Consider the following 23,412-nt stretch of genomic DNA (forward strand, 5'->3'; position numbering starts at 1 on the left):
TGAGGGCTTTCAAGGTTTTGTGCCTGATGGATTACATAGAGACACGTGGGGTCTCCAAGGATTGTTTCCTTAGGTTCACGTTTCAGAAGTAGAACTAGTGAATTAAGGAAACGAAATGCTTTCTGTGGGCCCTGACACGGGCTGCCAGGTGGCTCTCAGACAGGACTCTGCCGGTTGTGCCCAGGACTGTGCTCGAGGTCCGCGTGCCTACAGGCCTTCGTAACAGTGTGCCACTTTCTCCTGCAGTGCCTTTGCTCACTGCTGGAAGGCACCTCTCTGGGTCATCTGCCAGGGATATACTCTGTCACCCTCCTTAGTGCCAGGTGAGGAGGACACAGAGGCCAGAGAGGCTCTCATGGGAAACCTGAGCCATTTCCACCCAAGATCTCAGCAAGTTGTCATGGGGCTTTAGAGGTAGTATAGGGCTTGGGTTGCTTCTCCCCATAGCCCTTCCAGAATGGAGGTGGCCTTGACAGTCTCCTTGAAGAATGTCATGAGGTGATGAGTTAGCATGCTGAGCTAATTATTATTTGAATTTTTTTAATATTTAGTTTTTAGTTATAGGTGGACACAATATCTTTGTTTTTTTTATTTTTACGTGGTGCTGAGGATTGAACCCAGTACCTTATACATGTGAGGCAAGCACTCCACCACTAAGCTACAACCCCTGCCCAAGAGTTGGGGTTTTGTTTAAAAAAAAAAAGAAAGAAAGAAGAGTTTGTTGGAGATAGAGCCGAAGCTGTGGTTTTACTTTCATTAGAAAAAAAATTTTTTTTTATCTTACACAAAGTACAGAATTTGGCTTTATCTAAAAAAAAAAACAAGCCACGTCACCGTTGTCTTGGTCTTTTTTTTTTTAATATTTTTTTTTAGTTGTCAATGGATCTTTTTAATTTTATTTGTATGTGGTGCTGAGGATCAAACCCAGGGCCTCACACATGCCAGGCAGGAGCTTTACCGCTGAGCCACAACTTCAGCCCTTGTCTCTCTCTTTTTTTTTTTTTTAGTTTTATTTTTTTGGCAATGCCAGTGATTGAGCCCAAGGCCCTGTGCATGCTAACACTGCCTGTGCTACATCCCCAGCCTGCTCCATGTCCTTTAAAAATCATAGACTGCTTCACATTCTGTGTACAAAGGCTGTGAGTTCATAGAACTGCTTCAGGTACCTTTCTTGCACTGGGCGTACAGGATGTTGTAGGCAGAGCGTTAAACACGGCTTCATATTATCAGAGGTGGGAACTGCGCTTCCTTCCTCTGAGGTGGCCTCAGATGGCATACCAGTAGCGTTTGTATCCAGGAACTGTTGACACCCTCCCCACTTGGAAGCTGGCTTCCCCAAAGAAAGGGTGTGGGGACTGAGCCTTGGGGGCCATGCCTGACTCTTCCTGCACTCTGTCCAGAGGAGAGGAGAAGGAAGCAGCGGGAGGACCAGATGTACCGTGAGCGGCTACGCACCCTGCTTGTCATCGCCATCGTCATGAGCCTGCTGAACTCTCTGAGCTCCAGCGGGGGCAGCATTTCCTGGAACGACTTTGTCAAGGAGATGCTGGCCAAAGGCGAGGTGCAGCGTGTGCAGGTGGTACCTGAGAGCGATGTGGTGGAAGTCTACCTGCACCCTGGAGCCGTGGTGTTTGGGCGACCTGTGAGTGGGGGTGTGGGCGCCCCTGGAGACTGGGCAGGTTCCTTCTTGTTTCGCCCTACTCCTGTCCTGTTGAGTTGTCCTAAAGTCTGATGTATGCATCCAGATTTAAAGTAGGACTGGAGTTTCTTGCACAGTGGCTTGCACAGGTGGAACATGAGAAAAGTCAGAGGGAGCTGACCACAGAGGCAGCATTGTTAGCAGGGTCACATAGGTGCCAGTGGCCCCAGCAGCCATGGTGGCTGTGTTTAGGAGTAGGTGGAAATAAGTGGCAGAATGCTGACTTGTTGGCATTGGGTCTAAGGAGATGAGACCTTCCCAGACCTGTAGGTCTCTAGCATGGGAAGCGTTGGCTAGGAAATCAGAAGATGGGGCTTTCACAGAGGTTGTGCAGATGCAGGTGAGTTGAGGTGGCAGGGAATTGTCCCAGTGGAAAATTATCATAAGCAATGTGAGACACAGCTGGAGATGGACAGTGTAGGGCAGGTGGGGGAGCAGGTGATGCTAGCTGCCCAGTGATGTACACTCGGGGCTGGCCAGAGGTGCAGGTTGGAGGAGGACCGGGCCGCAGCCAGAGGAAGAGAGGGACTGCTCTAGTCCAGCCTTGGCATCCAGCCCTTGGAAGCCAGTGTGATCAACACTGCCGGGGAGAGGTCTGAAACTGGCTCAGGGGAGACCCTTGTGTTCAGGGCCCAGCTTGGGGCTCAAGCTGGTAGGAGTGCCCTTCCATGCAAGTGGGAGAGTTCCTCCTTAGGAAGCACCCTTCTTTTCCTCTTCTGCACCAGAGGAGTTTCCTGGGAAGGTAACTGCAGCATGGGGTGGGCTGACCTTGGCAAATCCAGGGTACGTGGCCACCCTCACTCACCCAGCCCCACCCCAGCTCAGTGCCATGCTGGCCCCCTTGCCAGCCTGCTTGTCCTTCCTAAGGCAGGGACATTGTGTGTGTAGAAATGCCATCCATAAGTACAAAAGCACGAGTGCCAGGCCTCGGCCTCCTGAGCACACCATGCACTCAGGTTCCCTGAGTTCCCTCTGCCTCCCGGTTGCCACCTCCTCACTTCTTCCAGAACTCTGGAGACTGTTTGGCTTCCTTGTTGAACTTCTTATTCTACGCACCTGGTGTTATTCCTGGTCAGCCTGAGGCAGAGGCTGACCATTTTCCTGTCTCTTCCCAGCTTAGTCAAGAATACTGGCCATCTTGAAATTTTAGAAGTACAAGACAACCAGACAAACATGATGGCTAAGTGCAGAAGACAACACAGGTCCGCACACATACCCAGGTGGATGCATGGCATGGTGACTCTGAACCTCTAGGTCATTCATCCATCCATCTTGATAGTCCTGGGGATTGAACCCAGAATCCTTTACCACGAGCTACATCCCCAGCCCCTTTTTATTTTTTGAGACTCATTCTCACCAAGTTGCCTAGGCTGGCCTTAAACTTGTGATCTTCTTGCCTCAGATGCCTGTGTTGCTGGTATTGCAGGTGTGCACTGCTGTCCCAGGCTTCAGTATATTAACTTACAATATTCTGCCGGATTTTGACAAGTCATCTAGTAGAATAGCTCCCTTAAAGTTTTCAGAATTTTATCTTAGCAATTTGGGGCGCATGTGAAAGGGCAGTAGATATTACCTCCTGTCCTTGTCCTTATCCTATGCTGGAGCTACAGCAATCCTAGAGACAACTAGGGAGTCTCTTTCCTCTCTCTCAGCTGGTGGCCATCCTCAGACAGGCTCAAACGTGAGCTAGACATGTAGATCCTAACGAGGAGTACTAGTTGGGGGATAAGTCTCAGGGAGACCAGTTTTGCAAAAGGCAGTGAGACGTGGATTTAAAATGAAGAGACCCACTTAATTGGTTTTCAGATGCACCCACAATGCCTCTGTTGCTGCCGTATCCTGAAGCGTCTGTCTGTGGCGAGGTGTCTCAGTGATACTGGCATCAGGTCTGTGCTGTATACAGCTGAGCCAGGCACACGTCAGAGGCAGGTAGTGACTTTACAATGCAGATGTCTGCCATCTTTTTTTTTTTTTTTTTTTTTGTAATTTCCCTCTTAAAGGAAAACATCACTTGAAGCTGGGTGCAGGGGCACTTGCTATAATCCCAGCAACTCAGAGGCTCAGGCAGGAGGCTCTCAAGTTTGAGGCCAGCCTGGGCAACTTAATGAGACCTTTTCTCAAAAAGGGCTTGGGAATATGGATCAGTGGAAGAGCATACATGGATTCAATTCCCAGTACCAAAAAATAATAATAAAAATAAAAAGAGCTGGGACGTAGCTCAGTGGTAGAGCACCCCTGTATTCAATCCCTAGTACCCAAACGAGGTGTTCTGTGAATGGCCTCTTCTTCAGAACCCTGATGCTGTTGATAGGTGTGCCGGAGCCACCTCCCATGGCCTCTTTGCCCTGTCTCACTCCCCTCTGCTTTCTGCCCCAGAGACTGGCCTTGATGTACCGAATGCAGGTCGCCAACATTGACAAGTTTGAAGAGAAGCTTCGAGCAGCTGAAGATGAGCTGAACATCGAGAGCAAGGACAGGATCCCAGTTTCCTATAAGCGCACTGGATTCTTTGGAAAGTACGCTCGTTGTCCTGGTTGACTCTAGACTAGCCCTGACTTGGCTTAGTGCTGTCAGGAGCAAGGTGGAGGCAGGAATCTTGTGGGGCTGGATTCCGGCTGGAGAGGGAGCTACCTGCCTGCTGGACCGCCTCTTGGTCTCCGTCTGCAGTTGCCTGTGTGTTTCCTAACTCAGCATCTTGTCAGTGGCTGTCATAGAAAAATGGAAAAGAAAGGGTGTAAGTGGGAATGTTAAATGTGATGACTTGGGGTTATGAGAGGAGAAACATGCATAGGCACTAGGCACCTTGGAACTGACAGGTCCATCAGCCTAAGTGACATCACTCACATCATTGGCAACCTTGCTGGGGCCAACAAACAAAACAGCACGTACAAAGGTTTATCGTGGGTTTGTCACCTGAGAAAATCCCCCTTCACAGTGATGTGCCTCCAAACTCTGTAAGCAGCTCCTGAAAGCTCTGCTTTGAGGGGAACTTCTGATTTTATTGTAGATGTGATAGGCATATGGCAGGCGGTACAGACCGGCCAAGACAGCCGTCTCTTTCCTCCTGTGGAGGGCTGGATCCCAGGGCTGGCTTCTTTGCTGTTGGGCTTGTTTTGCCTTACTCCTTGAAACTGTCGAAGCATAAAGAATCCCCTCTTGGAGAACCACAAGTTCAAGGCTAGCTTGAGCAACTTAGTGAGACCCTTGTCTCAGAATGTCCCTTTGGCTGGAGACGTGGCCCTGGTTCAATCCCCAACACCAAGAGGGAAACAGCACCTGCCCTAGTTGGCCCTGGTTGTGGGCAGTCAGGTACCTGGGTATCTCTACTGCTGGCGTGCTCAGTCTGACCACTCTGGAAACCTCGCAGAGGAGGGAGGTTGGTGAGAGTGGGACTCGCTCTTTGTACGGCTCCCAGGGCAGGGGTCTCCTTTGAGAAGGTGTGGTGGTTCTGGCTTTGTAAAGTGCTTCTGTCAGTTGCTTCAGTGACACTTCAGTGTTCATAACTGCCCCTCTCTCTCACCCAGTGCCCTGTACGCCCTGGGGATGACAGCGGTGGGCTTGGCCATCCTGTGGTATATTTTCCGTCTGGCTGGGATGACGGGAAGGGAAGGCGGATTCAGTGCTTTCGTAAGTCTGTGGATTCGAGCCTGCTGGGCGAGTCCTGGGTGTTGTTGCGTATTGTATGCTTGCTGAATCCTTTCCCAGCCAACAAAATAAGGGCAAGTGGAAGTTGGCCTGTGGCAGTACCGGGCCGGAAGCCGGGAAGCCCAGCATGTTTCCTCCTGAGGCTCTCAGAGCTGGCTGGAGGCCCCTCCCCACCGAGCCACTGTGGGGCAGGACTGTACGGTGCTACCTATCTTGTCTTGGCCTCCCTGTTCGGGGCATTTCTTGAGTGTGCTCTTTCTCCTGTGTCCTCTAGCTCCTGGGGTCTGGGCTGGGGAGGGAGCACCTCATGGAGGAGCATCCCTGGGTCCACTGAGCATGCACACATTCATTTGTCCCCAGATGAAGGCTCTCACTGTGAATTTTTTTTTCTTTTTTTTTTTTTAGTTGTTGATGGACCTTTATTTTGTTCATTTATTTATATGTGGTGCTGAGGATCAAATCCAGTGCCTCTCACACGCTAGGCAAGCGCTGTACCACTAACTCACAGCTCTGTCCCCTAGAGGTGTCTTACTTACTTATTTATTTATTTTAAATGTTTTTAGTTGTAGAGGGACAATACCTTTATTTATTTATCTTTATGTGGTGCCGAGGATCGAACCCAGGGCCTCACATGTGCTAGGCGAACACTGTACCACTGAGCCACAACCCCAGCCCCAGGAGAGGTGTCTTTTTTAAAGGCAAATTGCTAGACAACTTTCATACTGATTAACAATGAAACCGATCCCTTTCTCCCGTGTGAATGAAGAGTGGCCCGGGAGCCCATCTGTCCCATGTGAATGGGGGAGTGGGCTGGTCCCAGGGACTGTGGGGGGAGGTCCACCTGGATGGAGACGTGGGGGAGATGGGTTTCGTGTCAGCCCAGCTGGATGGTAGCTGCCGGCTCCCTCTACTCTCTCCAGTTACAGCTCCCTGCCTGTTGCCATTTCCATGTAGAATCAACTCAAAATGGCTCGTTTCACAATTGTGGATGGGAAGTCGGGGAAGGGCGTGAGCTTCCAGGATGTGGCAGGAATGCACGAGGCAAAGCGGGAAGTCCGAGAGTTTGTGGACTACCTGAAGGTGAGTAGCTGTGCTGCCTTCCCTCCCGAAGGCCTGGAACCACAGTCGGGACGAGGCCTGGATGGTGGCCTCCCCGTCCCACAGGAACACCACACCTGTGCTGGTGTCTGTCCAGCAATAGCACTAGCACAGCGCAGGGCTAGCCACCTCTGGTCACCATGAGCCCTGAGCCATGGTGACGGTGGTGTGAATTGCCCTGCGTGGACCCCTTAGCGTCCCTGGGACAGAGGCTTAGTGTCATGTGTCCATTGCTCTCTAGAGCCCGGAGCGCTTCCTTCAGCTTGGCGCCAAGGTTCCAAAAGGTGCATTGTTACTCGGTCCCCCTGGCTGTGGGAAGACGCTACTGGCCAAGGCAGTAGCCACTGAAGCCCAGGTGCCCTTCTTGGCAATGGCTGGCCCGGAATTTGTGGAGGTCATTGGAGGTAGGTATGGGTCAGGGCTGAGGACAGGCCATTGACCACATGTCTGAGCTGGTTCTTTGAGACACTCTTCCTCAATAGCTGGATTGAAGGGGGAGCCACTAGAATTAAAAAGCAGGACCTGTATCCTTGTGGTAACCTGGGAGGTCAGGTGGTCAGTGCCCTTCGCCTGCATCTTGGGGGGCTGGGAAGATATGCCACTGGTCTGGCCACCCCGGAGCCACCCCTACTGGTGTGTGTCTGCTGGGGGACCTGTGTGGATGTGGGCCTCCTTGGCAGACAGCTTTGCTGGCCCCAGCACAAGGTAGGATGTGTTTCTTTGTCCATTTCCAATGCTGTCTGCATCCCCTCAGGCCTAGGTGCTGCCCGTGTGCGTAGCCTCTTCAAGGAAGCCCGTGCCCGAGCCCCCTGCATAGTGTACATTGATGAGATTGATGCCGTGGGCAAGAAGCGCTCCACCTCCACGTCCAGCTTCTCCAGCACAGAGGAAGAGCAGACCCTCAACCAACTCCTGGTTGAGATGGATGGTCAGTGCTCAACACGCCCCTCCCTGTCACACACCTGGGAAGAGACTGTCCCATTGTTTTGAGGCTTTTTGGGTAGATAGTGCTGGTCAGTCAGCGTCTAGAGAAGCACTGTGAGAGGTTTTATTTCCCTCAGTCGCTGTCTGCCCCTCCTGCGCTGGTGTGGACAGGGTCATCCTGAGAGCATCCTCTGGCTGTCGGCACCTTGCAACATGTTAGTGGACACCTGTCTATCACCTGCTGCCCTCAAGTAACTCAGGTCTGTTGTGGCAGCCGTGGCAGTAGTCTAGCAAGAAAGCCAGGGCCTCGAGGGCCACCTGCTGGCAAGGAGGCCACAGCCTGATTTCTGCCCCCCACTTGTCACAGGCTGCCCAGGGCATGGGGGTATGGCTGTGCAGCACCCTGGAAGGAACTTCTGGATCAGCCTTGCAGGGCTTTGCTTTTTTTTTTTTTTTAATATTTATTTTATAGTTCGTAGTTGCACACAATACCTTTATTAATTCGTTCATTCATTCATTTATTTTCTTGTGGTGCTGAGGGTCGAACCCAGGGTCTTGCATGTGCTAGGCAAATGCTCTGCCACTGAGCCACAGCCCCAGCACCACTACCCCAGCCCCAGGCTTTGCTTTTCTTTGAAGTAAAGATGACCCAGTGAGGGAGAGTTAGTCGCTTTTGCTTTGAGCTACTTCCACTGACCCTTATCCCTGCCCCTCTTTTAAAAATTTTTTATTTTGATGCAGGGTCTCACTAAGTTGCTTAGGGTCTTGCTGAGTTTCCCAGGCTGGCCTGGAACTTGCTGTCCTCCCACCTCAGCCTCCTGAGCTGCTGGGGTCACAGGTGTGGCCCCCATTTCCAGCCACTTTAACCACTTGTGTGTAGTTTTGTGTCATTGAGTTGGTTGCCCACATCCACTGTTCACACCGCCACGGGCAGCTCTGCCCGTGGCACGCTGGCTCCCTCCTGCCCACACAGCCCTTGTTCATCACTGTCAGGAATCATGCAGGGTTTTCTCTGTGAATTTGGTGACACTGAAAGCCTCGTGGGTGGGTCATACAGGTTTGTCTTGTGTGACTGGCACATTCCACTCAGCACAGTGTCCTGAAGTTCCCCTGTGGTGTGGTGTGTGTGTCCTGCAACCCCTCCAGCAGACCCAGGCCGCTGTGTGCCTGGCTGCTGTGAATGCAGGTTGCCCTCAGTTTCTGCTCTGAAGGTTTGTTGTTAATGTCTTTTATCAGAATTCTGGTTGCCTATGGGGGCTGTAATTCTTTTTTTTTTTTTTTTAAGAGAGAGAATTTTTAATATTTATTTTTTAGTTTTTGGCAGACACAACATCTTTATATGTGGTGCTGAGGATCAAATCCGGGCCACACGCATGCCAAGCGAACGCGCTACTGCTTGAGCCACATCCCCAGCACCGGGGGGCTGTAATTCTTAAGGTGTGATTATTGAGGGGAGAGCCCTCCTGTGTTCCCGAAGCTGGCGTAGTAATTGGCAGCAGACAAAGACACAGACACATACACATGCACATACACAAGTGCTTGCCTTGTGTAGCAACGTGCTCGTTTAAAATAACATGGGCTTTCAAAAACTGGCAGCACTTGTAGACGTTCCCTTGTACCTGACCCAAGCTATGAAGGCCAGGATATGGTGTCCACCTGCCCACTGCCTGTGTCTAGGGCTGCCTGTGGCTCCAGGTATCTGAGCAGCGGTCCTGCTCCTTGGGTCCCTCCCTTCCCTGGTTTTGAGATTCATTTCCCTTGCAGAAGCCCTGAACTTCCTGTCCTGGCTGTGGTGTCCTCAGGATCAGGGTGGGGCTGTGCTTGATGGGACTCCTGACACACCTCGTCCCTGAGATGGACTCTGGAAGAGTTGGGCCCCTTCCTCATGCGGGTCTCATCTGGTGCTCAGTTGAGTGTCTGTCCCTGGGCTGCTGTGACCTTAGGTGGACCACTGAATGTGGAAGCACTGGTGACCTTAAACCCTGCATGATTCCTGACAGTGATGAACAAGGTGGTGCTGTGGGTTTTATGAGTTCATGTGGCCTCTGGCGCTGCCCCACACCCTGCCTCCTGCTCCTCTTGTCCGGTGATTCACAGGCAGCTGTGAGCACCAAACCCAACAGCCACCTTCCACACCAACAGCAAACACTCCTGGGAGTCGAGTCCCCAGAGAACAGGTGTCCTCAGAGGTGAGGTGCAGTGGCTCAGGTCCTGAGAGCAAGTGCTGCTAGGGACCCCTCAGAGCATCTTGCAGGCCAGGCCCAGGGGCTGAGGATTCATCTGTGCCCCATGCCTTTACAGGGAGGGGTGCTAGCTCTGCCCTTCTGCGTGTCCACTTCCCCTGGGGAAGCCAGACCTGCCATTCAGGCAGTGGTCTTGCCCATTAGGAGGGTGTTGAGAGACTCTGCCCCTGTGCTGTTGCTTCTCCAGGCCTCCGTGGTCCCTCGTGTGCGGCAGGGTGTGGTCCTGACCGGCTGCTGGAGGCTGTGTCTCTGGCGGTGTGGCCTGGCTCAGACGGTGTTCTGGAGGTTACTTGAGGACCAGTGGGCAGCTTGGAGTCTTGAAGAACACTTGAAGGCAGTGTGGGCTCAGGCACAGCGGTCTTGTGACCACTGACAGGTGGAGGGCGCCAGAGCCGCCATGGCCAGGCCTGCATGGTGCTGACCCTTCAAGATCTTCTCATCAGCCCCAAACACCAGGTGACTCCTTCATGAGCACCAGACTGAGAGCATGGCTGGCTTTTGTGGTGCTGACTGACGTTGAAGTGCAGCCTGCTAGAAGTCTTGAGATGACTCGATGGCCATGTGCACCTCAGCGTGGGCCTCACTGGAGATGAGGGCGAAGTGAGCTCCATGTCTCCTCAGGCTCCAGCAGACAGCCTCCCAGCAGCACTGTACCAGAGCCATGTCCCACCGCCTTGTGGGATCCTGCTTGCCTGGAGTAGCAACTTGTAGATGATCCCTTGTACCTGCCCCAAGCTGTCGAGGCCAGGATATGGTTGTGGAGTGAGGCTGCAGCGCATCCTGTTGTGTGGTTCTGTGGTCTGCACGTTGCCCTGCATGCGTGGGTGAGCACACAGGCTGGGGTACCTCGCTCAGCTGGCGCAGTCTTCACCCTGAGGTCCACCCACCTTCCTCAGACCCGAGCACTGCACAGAACATGGCCTCCAGGCAGAGCCTCTGTACTGCCAAGACTGTCGCTTGGGGGGGGGAGGGGCGGCGCGGGCTCCACCTGCAGCCCACCGGTGAAGGCCTGCTGTGGAGTGAGGCGAGCACCCCCAAGTCCCTCTGTGCCATGCAGCTGCGTGTCCACAGCCCTTCAGAGGCGGGCCTGGAAGTGCGGAGGAGGCAGCTGAGTGAGGGACACCTGATCCTGGAGAAATCGCAGGGGAGGGAAATCAGCCTGGAGGCCTTGGCACAGGGCCCCAGCATCTGTGGGGTTGTTGGGCAGCTTGGGGAGGGAGCAGCGGCCACTGGCCTGAGCACTGCATGGCCACCTGGGGCCAGGTTCATAGAGTCCTCCTGCAAGTGTTCATGCCTTGTGCTGGACAGTAACAGGTGTGTTGTGGACTTGGGTCCCACGTGGGAGTCATCAGAAAATCCCTAGGGGCTGGGGGTTGGCTCTGGGACAGCACTTGCCTACTAGCACGAGGCCCTGGTTTGATCCTGAGCACAACCAGGAGAGGAGGGGGATCCCAAGGTCTTGAATGTGGTTACTGCAGTGGTGAAGCCAGGCAGACAAGCATGAGGAAAGGCTGTTGGGAAAATGCAGAGCTAGGACTTATTACTAGGAAGTAATAAAGAGTACATGCTCTGTAGTGTCTGTCATAGACTTTGTCCCATCCAGGCAGCTACTGTGGAATGCCAAGAGGGCCCTGGCAGCAGTGGTGCCCCACCCATGTCCTCACAGCCTTTGGACCCCAGGCTTCTCCCCGCAGCCCTGCCAGTGGGTAAGACAGGCAACTTGTGAGTGATGCAGGTGACCCACTTTACCACTCATCAGCCCCAGAAGGTCACTGACACTACTGTTTATGCCAGGTCAGGTGGTGGCCCAGATCCAGGTGACTCTGGGGTATGCCCAGGCTCAGAGCACTTGGATCACGCTGGGGTTCCACAGTATGTGCTCCACACAGCAGCTCTGACCTTGCTGGAAGCTAGTTAGAGATGCAGCTCCTGGCCCAGCTCAGCCCTGGGGTCAGGTGCACACTGAGGAGCTGGGGTGGCTGGCATCCTAATGCCTGGCTAGGAAAGAAGGGACCTATTGTGTCATGTGCAGGTCCTGCTTATAAAATTGTTTGGCTTTGTTTTGCTTTGGTAAAACCTCAAGAGCAATTTAGGAAGCCCTGAGTAAGTAGTGGAGGATTGTCAGAGCTGACAGCAGGGAGCCTGGGACGCTAGGGGAGGGGATAGAACAGGTTTGGAGGCTGCAGAAGGACGTGTTCGTCCCTGTTAGTGCCTTCCTGAGTACCTGCCATTGTGGCTGGGACAAAGGCCCCAGGGCCTGCAGGAACTGCCCGGGCTTTGCTGCTCGACCTCATGGTGCAAGATGTGCCACCTTCTGTCCTCTGCGCACGTATCTGCAGGAGCAGTTGGGGCTTGTTGACTCGGGGTGTCCCTAGACATTGCCATGTATCCCTGAGGCCACTCTAGCCTGCTGGGCTCCCATCTGGGAGGATAGTGGGGGCAGTGAGGCTGCAGTGGCAGGTCTGTCTCCAGTGGGCGGGCACTGTCCTAGGTGCCTCTCTCCCTGAGCCTGGGAAATCTCAGAACCCAGGAGAAGGGCAGCCTAGAGCCTGGAAGGCACTGCACAGCTGTCGTCTGCATGGGCTGCTTTCACTGTGGAGTTCTGAGGATGCTTCATGGGTTCCAGGGCTGGTCCTTGTCAGGGTTGGTGCTCGTGTTCTTAAAGTGTGTGGCTTGTCCTGTCCTCCTTTCCAGGAGGTCCTCTGACAGAGCAGAAGTTACTTGTTTTGATGAAGCCCAGTTTGTTGCCTTTGCTTTTGTGACTCTTCCTTTTAGTGTGAAGTCTAAGAACTCTTTGTTGTTCCTAGATCCTAAAGACTTTCTCCTGTGTGTTCCCCCTCTGTTTGGTGCTAGGGATCAACCTAGAGTTCATGCATGCTAATCGTGAGTTTCTTATTTAAAAAAAAAAAAAAGAACTTTACACTTAAATTTGTGATCCAAGCTGGGTGCAGTGGCTCATGCTTACAATCCAGTGACTTGGGCTGGGCCGGAGAAGGCAGGAGGATCACAAATTTGAGGCCCTCTTTAGCAATTTAGTGAGATCCTGTCTCAAAATAAAATTAAGCCAGGCACTAACCCTAATCCCAGTGACTCTGGAGGCTGAGACAGGAGGATCATTAGCTCAAACCCAACCTCAGCAACAGCGAGCCACTAAGCAACTCAGTGAGACCCTCTCTCTAAATAAAATACACAATAGGACTGGGGAGGTGGTTCAGTGGCTGCAAGCTTCTAAACTCCATCCCTGGTACCCCCAAAAATAAAATGTGAAAGGGCCGGGAGCCAGGCACAGTGGTGCACACCTGTGATCCCAGCAGCTTGGAGAGCTGAGGCAGGAGGATTGCTAGTTCACAGCCAGCCTCAGCAAAAATGAGGAGCCAGGTGACTCAGTGAGACTCTGTCTCTAAATAAAATGCAAAATAGGGCTGGGGATGCCTCTGAGTTGAAACCCTGGTACCAAAAACAAAACAAAACAAAAAAACGCTGGGGGTCTAGTTCGGTGGTTAAGTGCCCCTGGGTTCAGTACCTGGTACAAAAAATAAAAAGCTAAACGTGTTTCCTGTAAGCTCTCGTAGACTGCCTGAACACATCACTGCCGGCAGCAACTTAAAACAAGGTACCTTCCAGAGGGTGAACCATGAGACTGGCCTTTCCTTTTCCTTGTGTATGGTGCAGTGGTGGAAAGCAGCTTCCTCCAGCCGCTCAGGTGGATCTTGGGACCGAGCTGACGGAAGAAAGCCAGTCTCGAAGGCAGCAGTCCTGCTGGAGGGTGGGTGGCGATGGGCATCTGCGTCTTGCTAAGTCCACTGTGAAAACCCTGCGTGTGGGAGCGGCATGACCGGTCGTCCCCACGTGGTTCTGACACTGCACCACTGCTGCCTGAAAAGAGCTGCCGGGGAGCTGGTCAGCTTGCTGTGTGTGAGGCCGTAACAGACAGCTTTAGAGAGCAGGGACCAGCCCCAGGCGGTCTGCACCGCCCAGCGCACCTCTGTGGAGCCCATCTGTGAGCCCACCGTCCCATGCTGGCCCTCCCCCTCACCCCTCACCCCTGTTTCTCTGCACCGTTGTCCTGTTACCCTTCACATTTCCCCACTTTCATATCATCTCAGGAGTCCTGGGCCCTGATGAGAGGCATTCCAGAATCCTGAGCACTACGCCTGGCAGGCCTCCCAGGCAGGGCCGGGTGAACTGTGTAGGCTCCTGGCTGTTCAGCATCTGCCAGCCTTCAGCCTCCGCAGTCCTCCCTGTGTCCTCTCTGCCTACACCCAGGTATCAGCAGCAGAGCAGAGAGGCTGGGGCCGACTTGGCTCCTTTCAAAGCCAGCCTCCCTTCCACCTTCCAGGCCTGGCCCTGTTGCTGGCAAGGTGACAGTGTACCTCGGCCTCCCCTCTTGAGAGGTAGATGACAGTGACAAAGCCGTAATGATCCTGGCTTGTCAGGTTGCAGGCTGTAGGACAGGGGACATGGTGTTGTGAGAAGGTTCCTAGCAATTCTGGAGTACTTTGGGAGCAGGCTTTGTGTTGGCTTCCGTCTCTGTCCTGGCCACTGTCATCCCATGAAGGTTGGGGATGGCAGCCTTTGGTAAGGTGACCAGGCCCCTGGCCCAGGCTTTGGGGCTTCACTGTCCAACCTGTATCCAGAGCTGGTTAAGGACAGAGGGCAAGTCTGACACACCTTCAGGACCTCACTCTCTAGTATTTCTTTCAAGTTTCACTTTCATTAAAAGGTTATCAGCAATTTAAAATTAGTTCATGTCGGGCTGGGGATGTGGCTCAAGCGGTAGCACGCTCACCTGGCATGCGTGCGGCCCGGGTTCGATCCTTAGCACCTCATACAAACAAAGATGTTGTGTCTGCCAAAAACTGAAAAATAAATATTGAAATTCATTATCTCTCTCTCTCTAAAAAAAATATTTTTAAAAAAATTAGTTCATGTCAGTTTATTAGGGATTTCTTAATTTGCAGAAGAGCCAGGTGCAGTGACACATGCCTCTAATCCCAGTAACTTGGGAGACGGAGCAAAAGGATCCCAAGTTTGAGACTAGCCTGGGGAATTAGCAACACCCTGTCTCAAAAGGGGCTGGGGTGTAGCTCAGTGGTAGAGGGCTTGCCTAGCACGCAATGAGGCCCTGTATCCAGTCTACAGCAGCACAAAAATAAATAAATATACAGATACCACAGCATCTTTACATTCTGAACTTTGTGTTAGAGAACTTTTCACACACACCCAGGGGCAAAGCAAAGGGAGCAGTGAGCCTGTGTCTGCCCCACATTCCTCCTCTGTCCACACTGCCCACTCCCTTGCACTCCCCAGCAGATGTTTTGAATCAGATCCAAGGTCTTGAATCTCACATGTTCTGCATATGTCTTTACAGTCAAGAAAACTCAGTGTCCATCGAGCTCTCCAGGTTCGTAGCATGGAATACCCACCAGGCTCAGGTTTCCCTGCAGCTTTTGTGCCAGTGGTTTATTCCAATCAGGTCCAGTCAGAGTTCACACACACAAGGGATCATTGCCTGTTTCTGAAGCCACTTCAACTTCTTGAGGTAGAAACAGACCAGGTGTTAAGGCACAGTGCTAGTGTGCAGGGCAGACGGCTGCAGCGCAGGAGAGAGGAATGGGCACCTCCCAGGTGAGATGGCAGGATCCCATCCCCTGCGGGCCCCACTCGCCCTGCCTGGGCCCTCAGTGGATGTGGGACAGTTCTGTCTTTGCAGACCCTCAGGGGAAGTGACTGTGTTTGGAAGGCAGGAAGGGCTTCACAGCTCAAGTCCAGAGGGAAGTGGGTATTGCTTTCTCACTGGGCCTGAGAGGGGAAGCCACAGGGGAAAGCCACAGTGTCTAGGCTTCCCACGCTGAAGGCCAAGTGTCCACTCTGTCTCCTCAGGGATGGGCACCACAGACCATGTCATTGTGCTGGCATCCACAAATCGAGCCGATGTTTTGGACATGGCTCTGATGAGGCCCGGCCGACTGGACCGTCATGTCTTCATTGACCTTCCCACACTGCAGGTCAGCACCTTCCTCCACGGTAGGCTGCCAGGTGCCTGGCGCTCCTTCCCTCTGGGTTGGGGCTTGGTGTGACCTGCTGCAGCCCTTGCTGGGTGCCAGCTGCCCACCGTCCCTGACTCCTGCTCTCTCAGCTTGGCAGCTTGCTGGTGCTTACCCACTGTTCTGTCCTCATCCTTGGCATTTGGGCTTGATAGGGCTGGTTGACTTGTTTGACCAATTTTCTGAGACGAGATCCAGGGAAGGAAAATCTGGGATTTTTTTTTTTTTTTTTTTTTTGGGGGGGGTGTTTGTTTTTCTTTCTTTTTTGGCCCTGGGGATTTAATGCAGGTGCTATACCACTGAGTCACATCGCAGCCGTTTTAGTTTTCCCGACAAGGCCTGGCTCAGTTGCTGAAGCCTTGCTAGGAAATCATGCTTGCATGCCGTCTTCCTTTGAGCTCTGTGCAGAACTTGGGATCCTCACCCTTCTTCTCAAGTGCTTGCTTTGCCTCTGTAAGTGGGTGGGGTGGGTGTCCTGGCAGCCCCACAGCCTCTGTGCCACCAAGGGAGCAGCAGCCCAGTGTGCAGTGAGGAGGGTCCCGTGTAGTGGGGCAGGAGGAGGGAGGCCTGGGAGCTGGTTAGGTGCTTTGTGTTGCACTACGCGGGATGATCCAGAGATGTCTGGCTCTGCACTGGAGGCTGGCTCCTGACTGTGTGAGAAGCATCAGAAAGTTCTAGAACATACAGTGTGTGTTGTGTGAGAATCAGAAGTTTTGCAAAATAAACTCAGCATTGCTGATGTGCTTCATTTTTATATTCGGTATGTTTCATTTTCATCTTTAAAAACACTGCTTTCAGCTCTCTAAATTGGTTCTCCAAACCATGGGTGGTGACCTAGGATGCAGCACACTAACTTAAAAGCCAGCAGTTCTTGTGAGTCCTTGCAGGTCTTGGTGTTGGGGTGACCCAGCACTGCTCTGTGCCCTTCTGGCGGGCTTGAGTCCAACCTGTGGCCCTGTCTGGCAGGAGAGGCGGGAGATCTTCGAGCAGCACCTGAAGAGTCTGAAGCTCACCCAAGCCAGCAGCTTCTACTCCCAGCGGCTGGCAGAACTGACACCCGGATTCAGTGGTATGTTCCCAGCCTGCGGCTGGCAGGTGCCAGTGGGTGGGTGGGCAGTCTCAGTTGCACCTGCAGGTGGTCAGTTCAGGCCTGGGTGAGGCAGCAGAAGGGCCTAAGGGAGGCAGGCCTCTTCTCCCCCAACAGCGGCTCCACAGGCAGCAGGGGTGAGGTCACCTCTGCAGAGGCCCTGCCTGCAGAGCACCGGGGCACCACCTGTGTCCTGTTGTATGGCCTTCCAGGTCAGACTGGGCGCCCTGCCCTGCCCTGCCTGCCCCGCCGCTCCTACCACCCTCACTGGCTTGGCTGTGCCAGTAGAAGTAGCCAGCACAGATCAAGGTTTTTTAAGGCTTTTTTTTTTGTGTGTGTGTGTGTGTGTGTGTGTGTGTGGTGTGCTGGGAATTGAGCCTAGGGCAGTATACCACCGAGCTGCATCCCTAGCCCTTTATCATCTTTGTTTTTATTTTTATTTTATTATTATTTTTGTTTCTTTACGTCTGGTGCTGAGATCAAACCCAGTGCCTCACATGTGCTAGGCAAGCGCTCCACCACTGAGCCCCAGCCCAGCCCTTTCTCTTTTTGCTTCTCATAACAGGATCTCACTGCATTGCCCGGGCTGAGCTCTGACTTGTGCTCTCCTGCCTGGGCCTCCTGTCACCTTCCCACACTCACTGCCACTTCCTGTGCTGTTCCCCTTTGGCCACTTGCTTTCCCCTCTTCTTTCTCCCTGGAGAACTTTCTTCCCTCCCTTTCCTTCCTATGACCCCCTTGGGGAAGGGTGAGTGCCCACTCCCACACTGGGCTTGTGTTGACAGGTGCTGACATCGCCAACATCTGTAACGAGGCTGCGCTGCACGCCGCACGGGAGGGGCACACGTCTGTGCACACCTTCAGCTTTGAATATGCAGTGGAGCGTGTGGTGGCTGGTATGATGTGCGCCCCTCTCTCTACAGGCCTGGGCCTAGAAATACCCAGGAAGAGGCCAGTCACACAAGACGCGAGAGCAGAGGCAGGCAGGTGGCCAGTGCAGACGCAAGTTTGCTTGGCCAAGCAGCCGGGAGTGTTGCTTTTCTAAGCTAGACACTGCATGCTCACATAAGTGCAGACGGGCTCCCCAGGCAAATTCTAAGATATTCTGCACACCGAGCCGTGGCAGTGTGTCCAGCCACTGTGTGGTGGCTGAGAGCCACTGCCCACTGGACCAGGCCCAAGCACCAGTGGTGTTCAGGTATGTGGAGGCAGCCTGCCCGAGGGCAGGGACGGGTGTATACACCTTGCTACTGGCAGGGGTGTCGCAGGTGTGCCCCGTCCCTCAGCAGGGTGGGAGGCCCAGGGCTGACCACAGCTCCTCGGGGTGGGGTCCAAGGCTCTCTGGGGAGAGCAGGACTGCACCTGGGTGAGGTTAGAAGCTGCTTGGCTCTGCTGGCAGCCTCCACACGTGGTCCACGCATGTTCTTGTCGTCAGGGCTCGAATGATCGCAGGAGCCCAAGACATGCCAGTCTTCTAGAGGAAGGCTCCTTGCCAGTGTCAGAGGAGCTCAGGCCTCCCTTGGGTACCAGCCTTCAGGAAGCATGCCCTGGTGACCTCAGTTTGAGTGCATTCTGGACACATGTCACCCAGGTCCTCAGGGTCACAGGATGGAAACACACAGAGGACAGGATTGGAGCTGCCTTGTCTTCCTGAGAGTTTGTTCTATATGACCATTTATTTTTATGCAAAAGGCGATAAGCTTTCAGTTAATAGCATCCTAGCAGATAAGACCATGGGAACAACAGTCTACTAAAGAAGGCGCTCACGGGACACTGTTATGTGTGTCCTGGCCCTGTCTGTGGGTACCCAGCTAGTCCCTACTGAACGTGCAGCATGCTGGTTCAGGGGCATCCATTCTGTGAGACCTATGGCCTATGGCCTCAGGCTTACACCCCTTTGGTCAGCTGGGTAGAAGTGATCTTAGCAGCCACTGCCAGCGTGTTCTAGATGGGTTCAGTCTCACAGTGAGAGGGGGTAGAGGCCCAGTTGCATGCTGCACTAAATACTGTGCACGGAGTGGAACTGGAAGGTACCTGAAAGTCTGGGACAGTGGATGGAACTGCCCCAGAGGGGTGAGCCAGGGAGAGGTGAACAGAGACCCCCCTAAGGAAGGGGCACCCGAGGCAGAGCTGCAGTGGGCCCAAGGGAGCCCAAGCAGAGAGCCCAGCCCTGCAGGCCCACCAGGGCAGGGAGAGGCTCACTGAAGGGTGGCACTTGTCCCTAAGGTCTACAAACACTGGACGAATCCAGCATTTGTCAAAGAAAAAGATGAGACCTCCTGCCACACCCTCCTAAGAGGAGGTGCCCCGAGTGGCAGTTGTGGGTGAGAGGGGGCTGAGCCACAGCCACTGCCGAGGCCCTGGGGTGCCCTGGGACTGAACTCCATTCTTGGCATGCTTTCAGGGACTGCTAAAAAGAGCAGGATCCTCTCCAAGGAGGAGCAGAGGGTGGTCGCCTTTCACGAGTCCGGCCACGCCTTGGTTGGCTGGCTGCTGGAGCACACGGAGGCTGTGATGAAGGTAGGTTGCAGGTGGCTTGGGAGATGACCAGGACATGCCATGTGCGTTTGTGCTTCCTGAGAACAAAGCATGTGGGGTTTGCTGTCAGGTTCCAGACAGTGGCAGACACAGGATGCGAGAGGCAGGGGTGGGTCTGGCATCTGAACCACAGCTTTACCTCTGGGCATGACCAGGGCCGCTACCCTTGCCTGCCCTCAGCTTCACAGTGACAAGCTCCATTCACTGAAGGCTCTGAAGTGACAGACATGGAGTTGAGCTCAGCATTCAAGGGAAAAACTCTCTGGTGAGCAGTCCGGGCTTGAGCTTGCTCCTGTCTAATGGTGTTATCTTGTAGCACCTTCCACAAAGCAAACAGGCAAGTCTGAAGGAGCTTGAGTGTCCACGCTGGCAGTTTGGTTTGAGGTGCATGCTCAGGGGCAGCTGCTCTGTGGAGACACCTCAGCCCCTGGCCAGCTGGCCCTGTCCAGGCCCCCCTCACTGCTCTGTAGTTCACTGTAGCAGATTATTGTCAGGGTCATGTTTGAGCAGCAGCAGGCAGTCCCTCTATGTCTCGGGGAGCATGAGAAGGCTGGTTCTGTGGCATGCTGCCCAGTGGATGTTTCCACTGGCACCTAAGGTGTCCAACAGGCACTGAGTGATGGGCCAGGCCCAGGGTGAGGAACAGGGCACTCATGAACTCAGCAGTGAAGCCAAATAGTATCTTAGAAAATTAAAATTCATGCAGAAAAACTTGGGCTGGTATTGTGGCTCAGTGGTAGAGCGCTTGCCTAGCACGTGCAAGGCCCTGGGTTTGATCCTCAGCACCACATAAAAATAAATAAGTAAAATAAAGGTATTGTGTCCAACTACAATTGAAAAATAAATATTAAAAAAATAATAAAATTCATGCAGAAAAACCCATGATGAGCTGTGTATAGTGGTTGCACACTGGGGAGTTTCGTTGACTTGGGAGGCTGAGGCAGGAGGACCACAAACGGTCCCAAGCCTGCCTGGGCACTATTGGGACACCTCAAAATAAAAGATGGAAGGGACTGGGGGTGTAGCATAGTGGTAGAGCACCCTGGATTCCATCCCCAGTACAGAGCAGAAAAAAGCAGAAACAGTAAACATCTGTGGGAACGAAGCATCAGGATTTCAGATTTCCTTTCCTTTTCAGGACAGTTTGTTGGCTGCAAGTCAGGTGACCTCGTTGTGTTGTGAGAGACTGCTGATGTGGTTGTCCCTCTGAGCGTGACTGCAGCAGTCATGATTATCAAACCATTAATTTGGTTTTAGATTATTTGGGGCCTGGGATAGAACCCAGGGCCTCTAGGCCTCCACCGCTGAGCTAGAACTGCAGCCCTGGTTTCAGACGTTAACTAACCTCTCTTCTGACTCCTCCCTGACCTCTGTAGGTCTCCATAGCACCTCGGACCAATGCCGCCCTGGGCTTTGCTCAGATGCTCCCAAGAGACCAGCACCTCTTCACCACAGAGCAGCTGTTCGAGCGGATGTGCATGGCCCTGGGTGGTCGAGCAGCTGAGGCGATCTCCTTCAGCAGGGTCACTTCTGGTAGGGCTGGCCCACAGGATCTGGAGATGTCAGAGTGGGGTTGTGTTACAGCCTTGGGTTCTGTGCACATGATGGGGTAAATCTGGTGCAAGACCTCAGTGGTGCAAGGGCAGTTTATTTCATTCACTGTTTGTTTATTTATTTGGAGGGTGGTACCAGGGATTGGACTCAGGGGCACTCGACCACTGAGCCACATCCCCAGCCATTTAGAGACAGGGTCTCACTTTTGCTGAGGCTGTCTTTGAACTCCTGATCCTTCTGCCTCAGCCTCAGCCTCCCCAACTACTGGGATTACAGGCGTGTGCCACTGCACCCAGCCAATGCACTTGTTTTTAAACGTTGAGCTGTTGCCAGAGAAGATTGGGAGCTAAGCAAGCCCTTTAAAATAATTATATAAAAAAATTTACATACGTACAGACTATAAGTGCGATTAATTGGTCACAGCTATATCAAAGTGCATGAAATTGAAGCAGCTTCCCTTTTCTCAAGCGGTTACTCCACTGGGATGTGCAGAAAGGTGACAAAGGGCCCTGCTCCACAACCAGGATGTCAAGCTCAAGGCTGATGGGCTCTCCTTACGCGGAGTGGCCTCCTGCTGAGAATTGCCATGGGCATGCTGGGCTGTGGCTCAGTGGGCGAGCACGTGCCTAGCATGCGTGAGGCACTGGGTTCCGTTTCTGACACCACATAAAAATATATATTATAATAAAATAAAGGTATTGTGTCCATCTACAACTAAAAAATATTAAAAAAAAAAAAAAAAAAAAAAGAATTTCCAAGGGTGAGCCAGGCAGGCATCCTGAGCAGTCTTTAAACCAAGAAGATCTCTTTTGGGCTGGGGATGTGGCTCAAGCGGTAGCGCACTCGCCACCACATACAAACAAAGATGTTGTGTCCACCAAAAACTAAAAAAAATAAATAAATACTAAAATTCTCTCTCTCTCTCTCTCTCTCTCTCTCTCTCTCTCTCTCTCTCTCTCTCCTCTCTCTCTCTCCCTGTTTTTAGAAAAAAAAAAAAAAAAGATTTCTTTTTTTTCCTTTTTACACTGGGGGTTGAACCAGGGTACTTTACCACTGAGCTACATCCCCAGCCCTTTTTATTTTGAGACAGGGTCTCACTAAGTTGCTAAAACTGGCCTTGGCCTTGCAGTTCTCCTGTCTCAGCCTCCCGAGTCTCTGGGGTTATGCAGCCCTGTACCTGGCTAACCCAAGAGCATTTTTAAGAGTGTTAAGATTCTCCCTTAAGGAGCAGGAACCACGTGCAGACTCCTAATAATTTGCGTTGCAGTGAAAGTTCTCAGGGATAAAGTGTTAGGGGAGTGCAGTGCCTCGCCTCATGGGCTCTGATGGGACCTGGAACCTGGTGCCCCTATGCCCCATGGGCTCCTGAAATGTGCCCCTCCTTGATCCTGCACTCCAGGGGCCCAGGATGACCTGAAGAAGGTCACCCGCATCGCTTACTCCATGGTGAAGCAGTTTGGGATGGCACCTGGCATCGGGCCTGTCTCCTTTCCCGAGGCACAAGAGGGCTTCATGGGCATCGGACGACGCCCCTTCAGCCAGGGCCTCCAGCAGATGATGGACCATGTGAGTCTGCTCAGGCCTCCCTGCCACACCCCTGCTGAGCGAGAGGGGCCCCTGGGGCTGCTGCAGGTGTTTAGCTGTCCTGCTCAGGAGGCCCACTGTTGCCCGAGTACCCTGCTGCAGACCTGACTCAGGTTCGCCTCTCTCAAGTGCTGGTGTCACCCTGGCCCGTTGAGCATGTTTCCTTGTAAATCTGTGGAGAATGTCAAGTGCACTGAACAAAGCCAGTATACACCCCCCTGCAGCCTGTGGCCGGGCCAGGATGGTGTGCAGGTCTGTCCTGGGATGGCTTCAGCTGCTGCAGCTCATGTGGCTACTGTTGGTACAGCAGAAGACAGGTGGGACCCCTACAGCCACAGCCAGCAGGGTGTGAGTAGCTGCAGGTGGGCAGGCTTCTGGACATGGGTGTTCCTAAGACAGGTGTGAGCAGGAGACCGCTGTTTGTCACGAGAGCTGGAAGGTGTGTGCCTGTGTTACTTCCCTGCACTTAGGAGTTGGAACGGCTGTTGGGGATGAGTCTGTAGACAGCACTCAGCTGTCCTTTCTTGTGACAGATCTGCCCCTTTCCTCCACAGGAAGCAAAACTGCTGGTGACCAAGGCCTACAGATATACCGAGAAGGTGCTGCTGGACAACCTAGACAAGCTGCAGGCGGTGAGGGCCAAGCGGGCACCTGGCACAGCCTCCCTCTCCCTGTAGCACTCAAATGTGCCCACAAACCCCAACTAGCCCAGCCTAGTCTCTATGTCATGTGTCCAGCCAGTCCCTCCCCATAGAAGAGCATCCTCTTCCCTCACGGCCACATGACTCAGCTTCAGTAGTCATTAACTTTTTTTTGGTACTAAGGGTGGAACCCAGGGGTGTCTTATCACTGAGCAACCTCCCCAAACCTTTTTTAAATTTTATTATGAGACAGGGTCTTACTAAGTTGCTTAGGGCATCACTAAATTGCCCAGGCTGTCCTTGAACTTGTGATCCTCCTGCCTCAACCTCCTGAGCTGCTGGGATTACAGGT

At 53.1% G+C, this 23,412-nt stretch overlaps 1 protein-coding gene across 2 annotated transcripts in view; it reads left to right on the top strand.

Moving 5' to 3' along the window:
• Spg7 (SPG7 matrix AAA peptidase subunit, paraplegin) overlaps positions 1-23,412 on the top strand; it is a 32,058-nt gene that overhangs the window by 6,867 nt on the left and 1,779 nt on the right. Inside the window, exons 4-16 of one of the 2 annotated variants that reach the window (XM_027933017.3) lie at positions 1,401-1,642; positions 4,076-4,215; positions 5,224-5,326; positions 6,299-6,424; positions 6,684-6,846; positions 7,197-7,370; positions 15,493-15,617; positions 16,623-16,725; positions 17,529-17,639; positions 19,148-19,263; positions 20,658-20,814; positions 22,235-22,401; positions 22,974-23,051. In XM_027933017.3, the coding sequence (XP_027788818.2) occupies positions 1,401-1,642; positions 4,076-4,215; positions 5,224-5,326; positions 6,299-6,424; positions 6,684-6,846; positions 7,197-7,370; positions 15,493-15,617; positions 16,623-16,725; positions 17,529-17,639; positions 19,148-19,263; positions 20,658-20,814; positions 22,235-22,401; positions 22,974-23,051 (1,805 nt within the window). The remainder of the gene's footprint in view (positions 1-1,400; positions 1,643-4,075; positions 4,216-5,223; positions 5,327-6,298; positions 6,425-6,683; positions 6,847-7,196; positions 7,371-15,492; positions 15,618-16,622; positions 16,726-17,528; positions 17,640-19,147; positions 19,264-20,657; positions 20,815-22,234; positions 22,402-22,973; positions 23,052-23,412) is intronic. The other variant, XM_027933018.3, reaches the window with a different exon arrangement.

The sequence above is a fragment of the Marmota flaviventris genome, chromosome 18 (assembly GCF_047511675.1).
Source record: "Marmota flaviventris isolate mMarFla1 chromosome 18, mMarFla1.hap1, whole genome shotgun sequence".
NCBI lineage: Eukaryota > Metazoa > Chordata > Mammalia > Rodentia > Sciuridae > Marmota > Marmota flaviventris.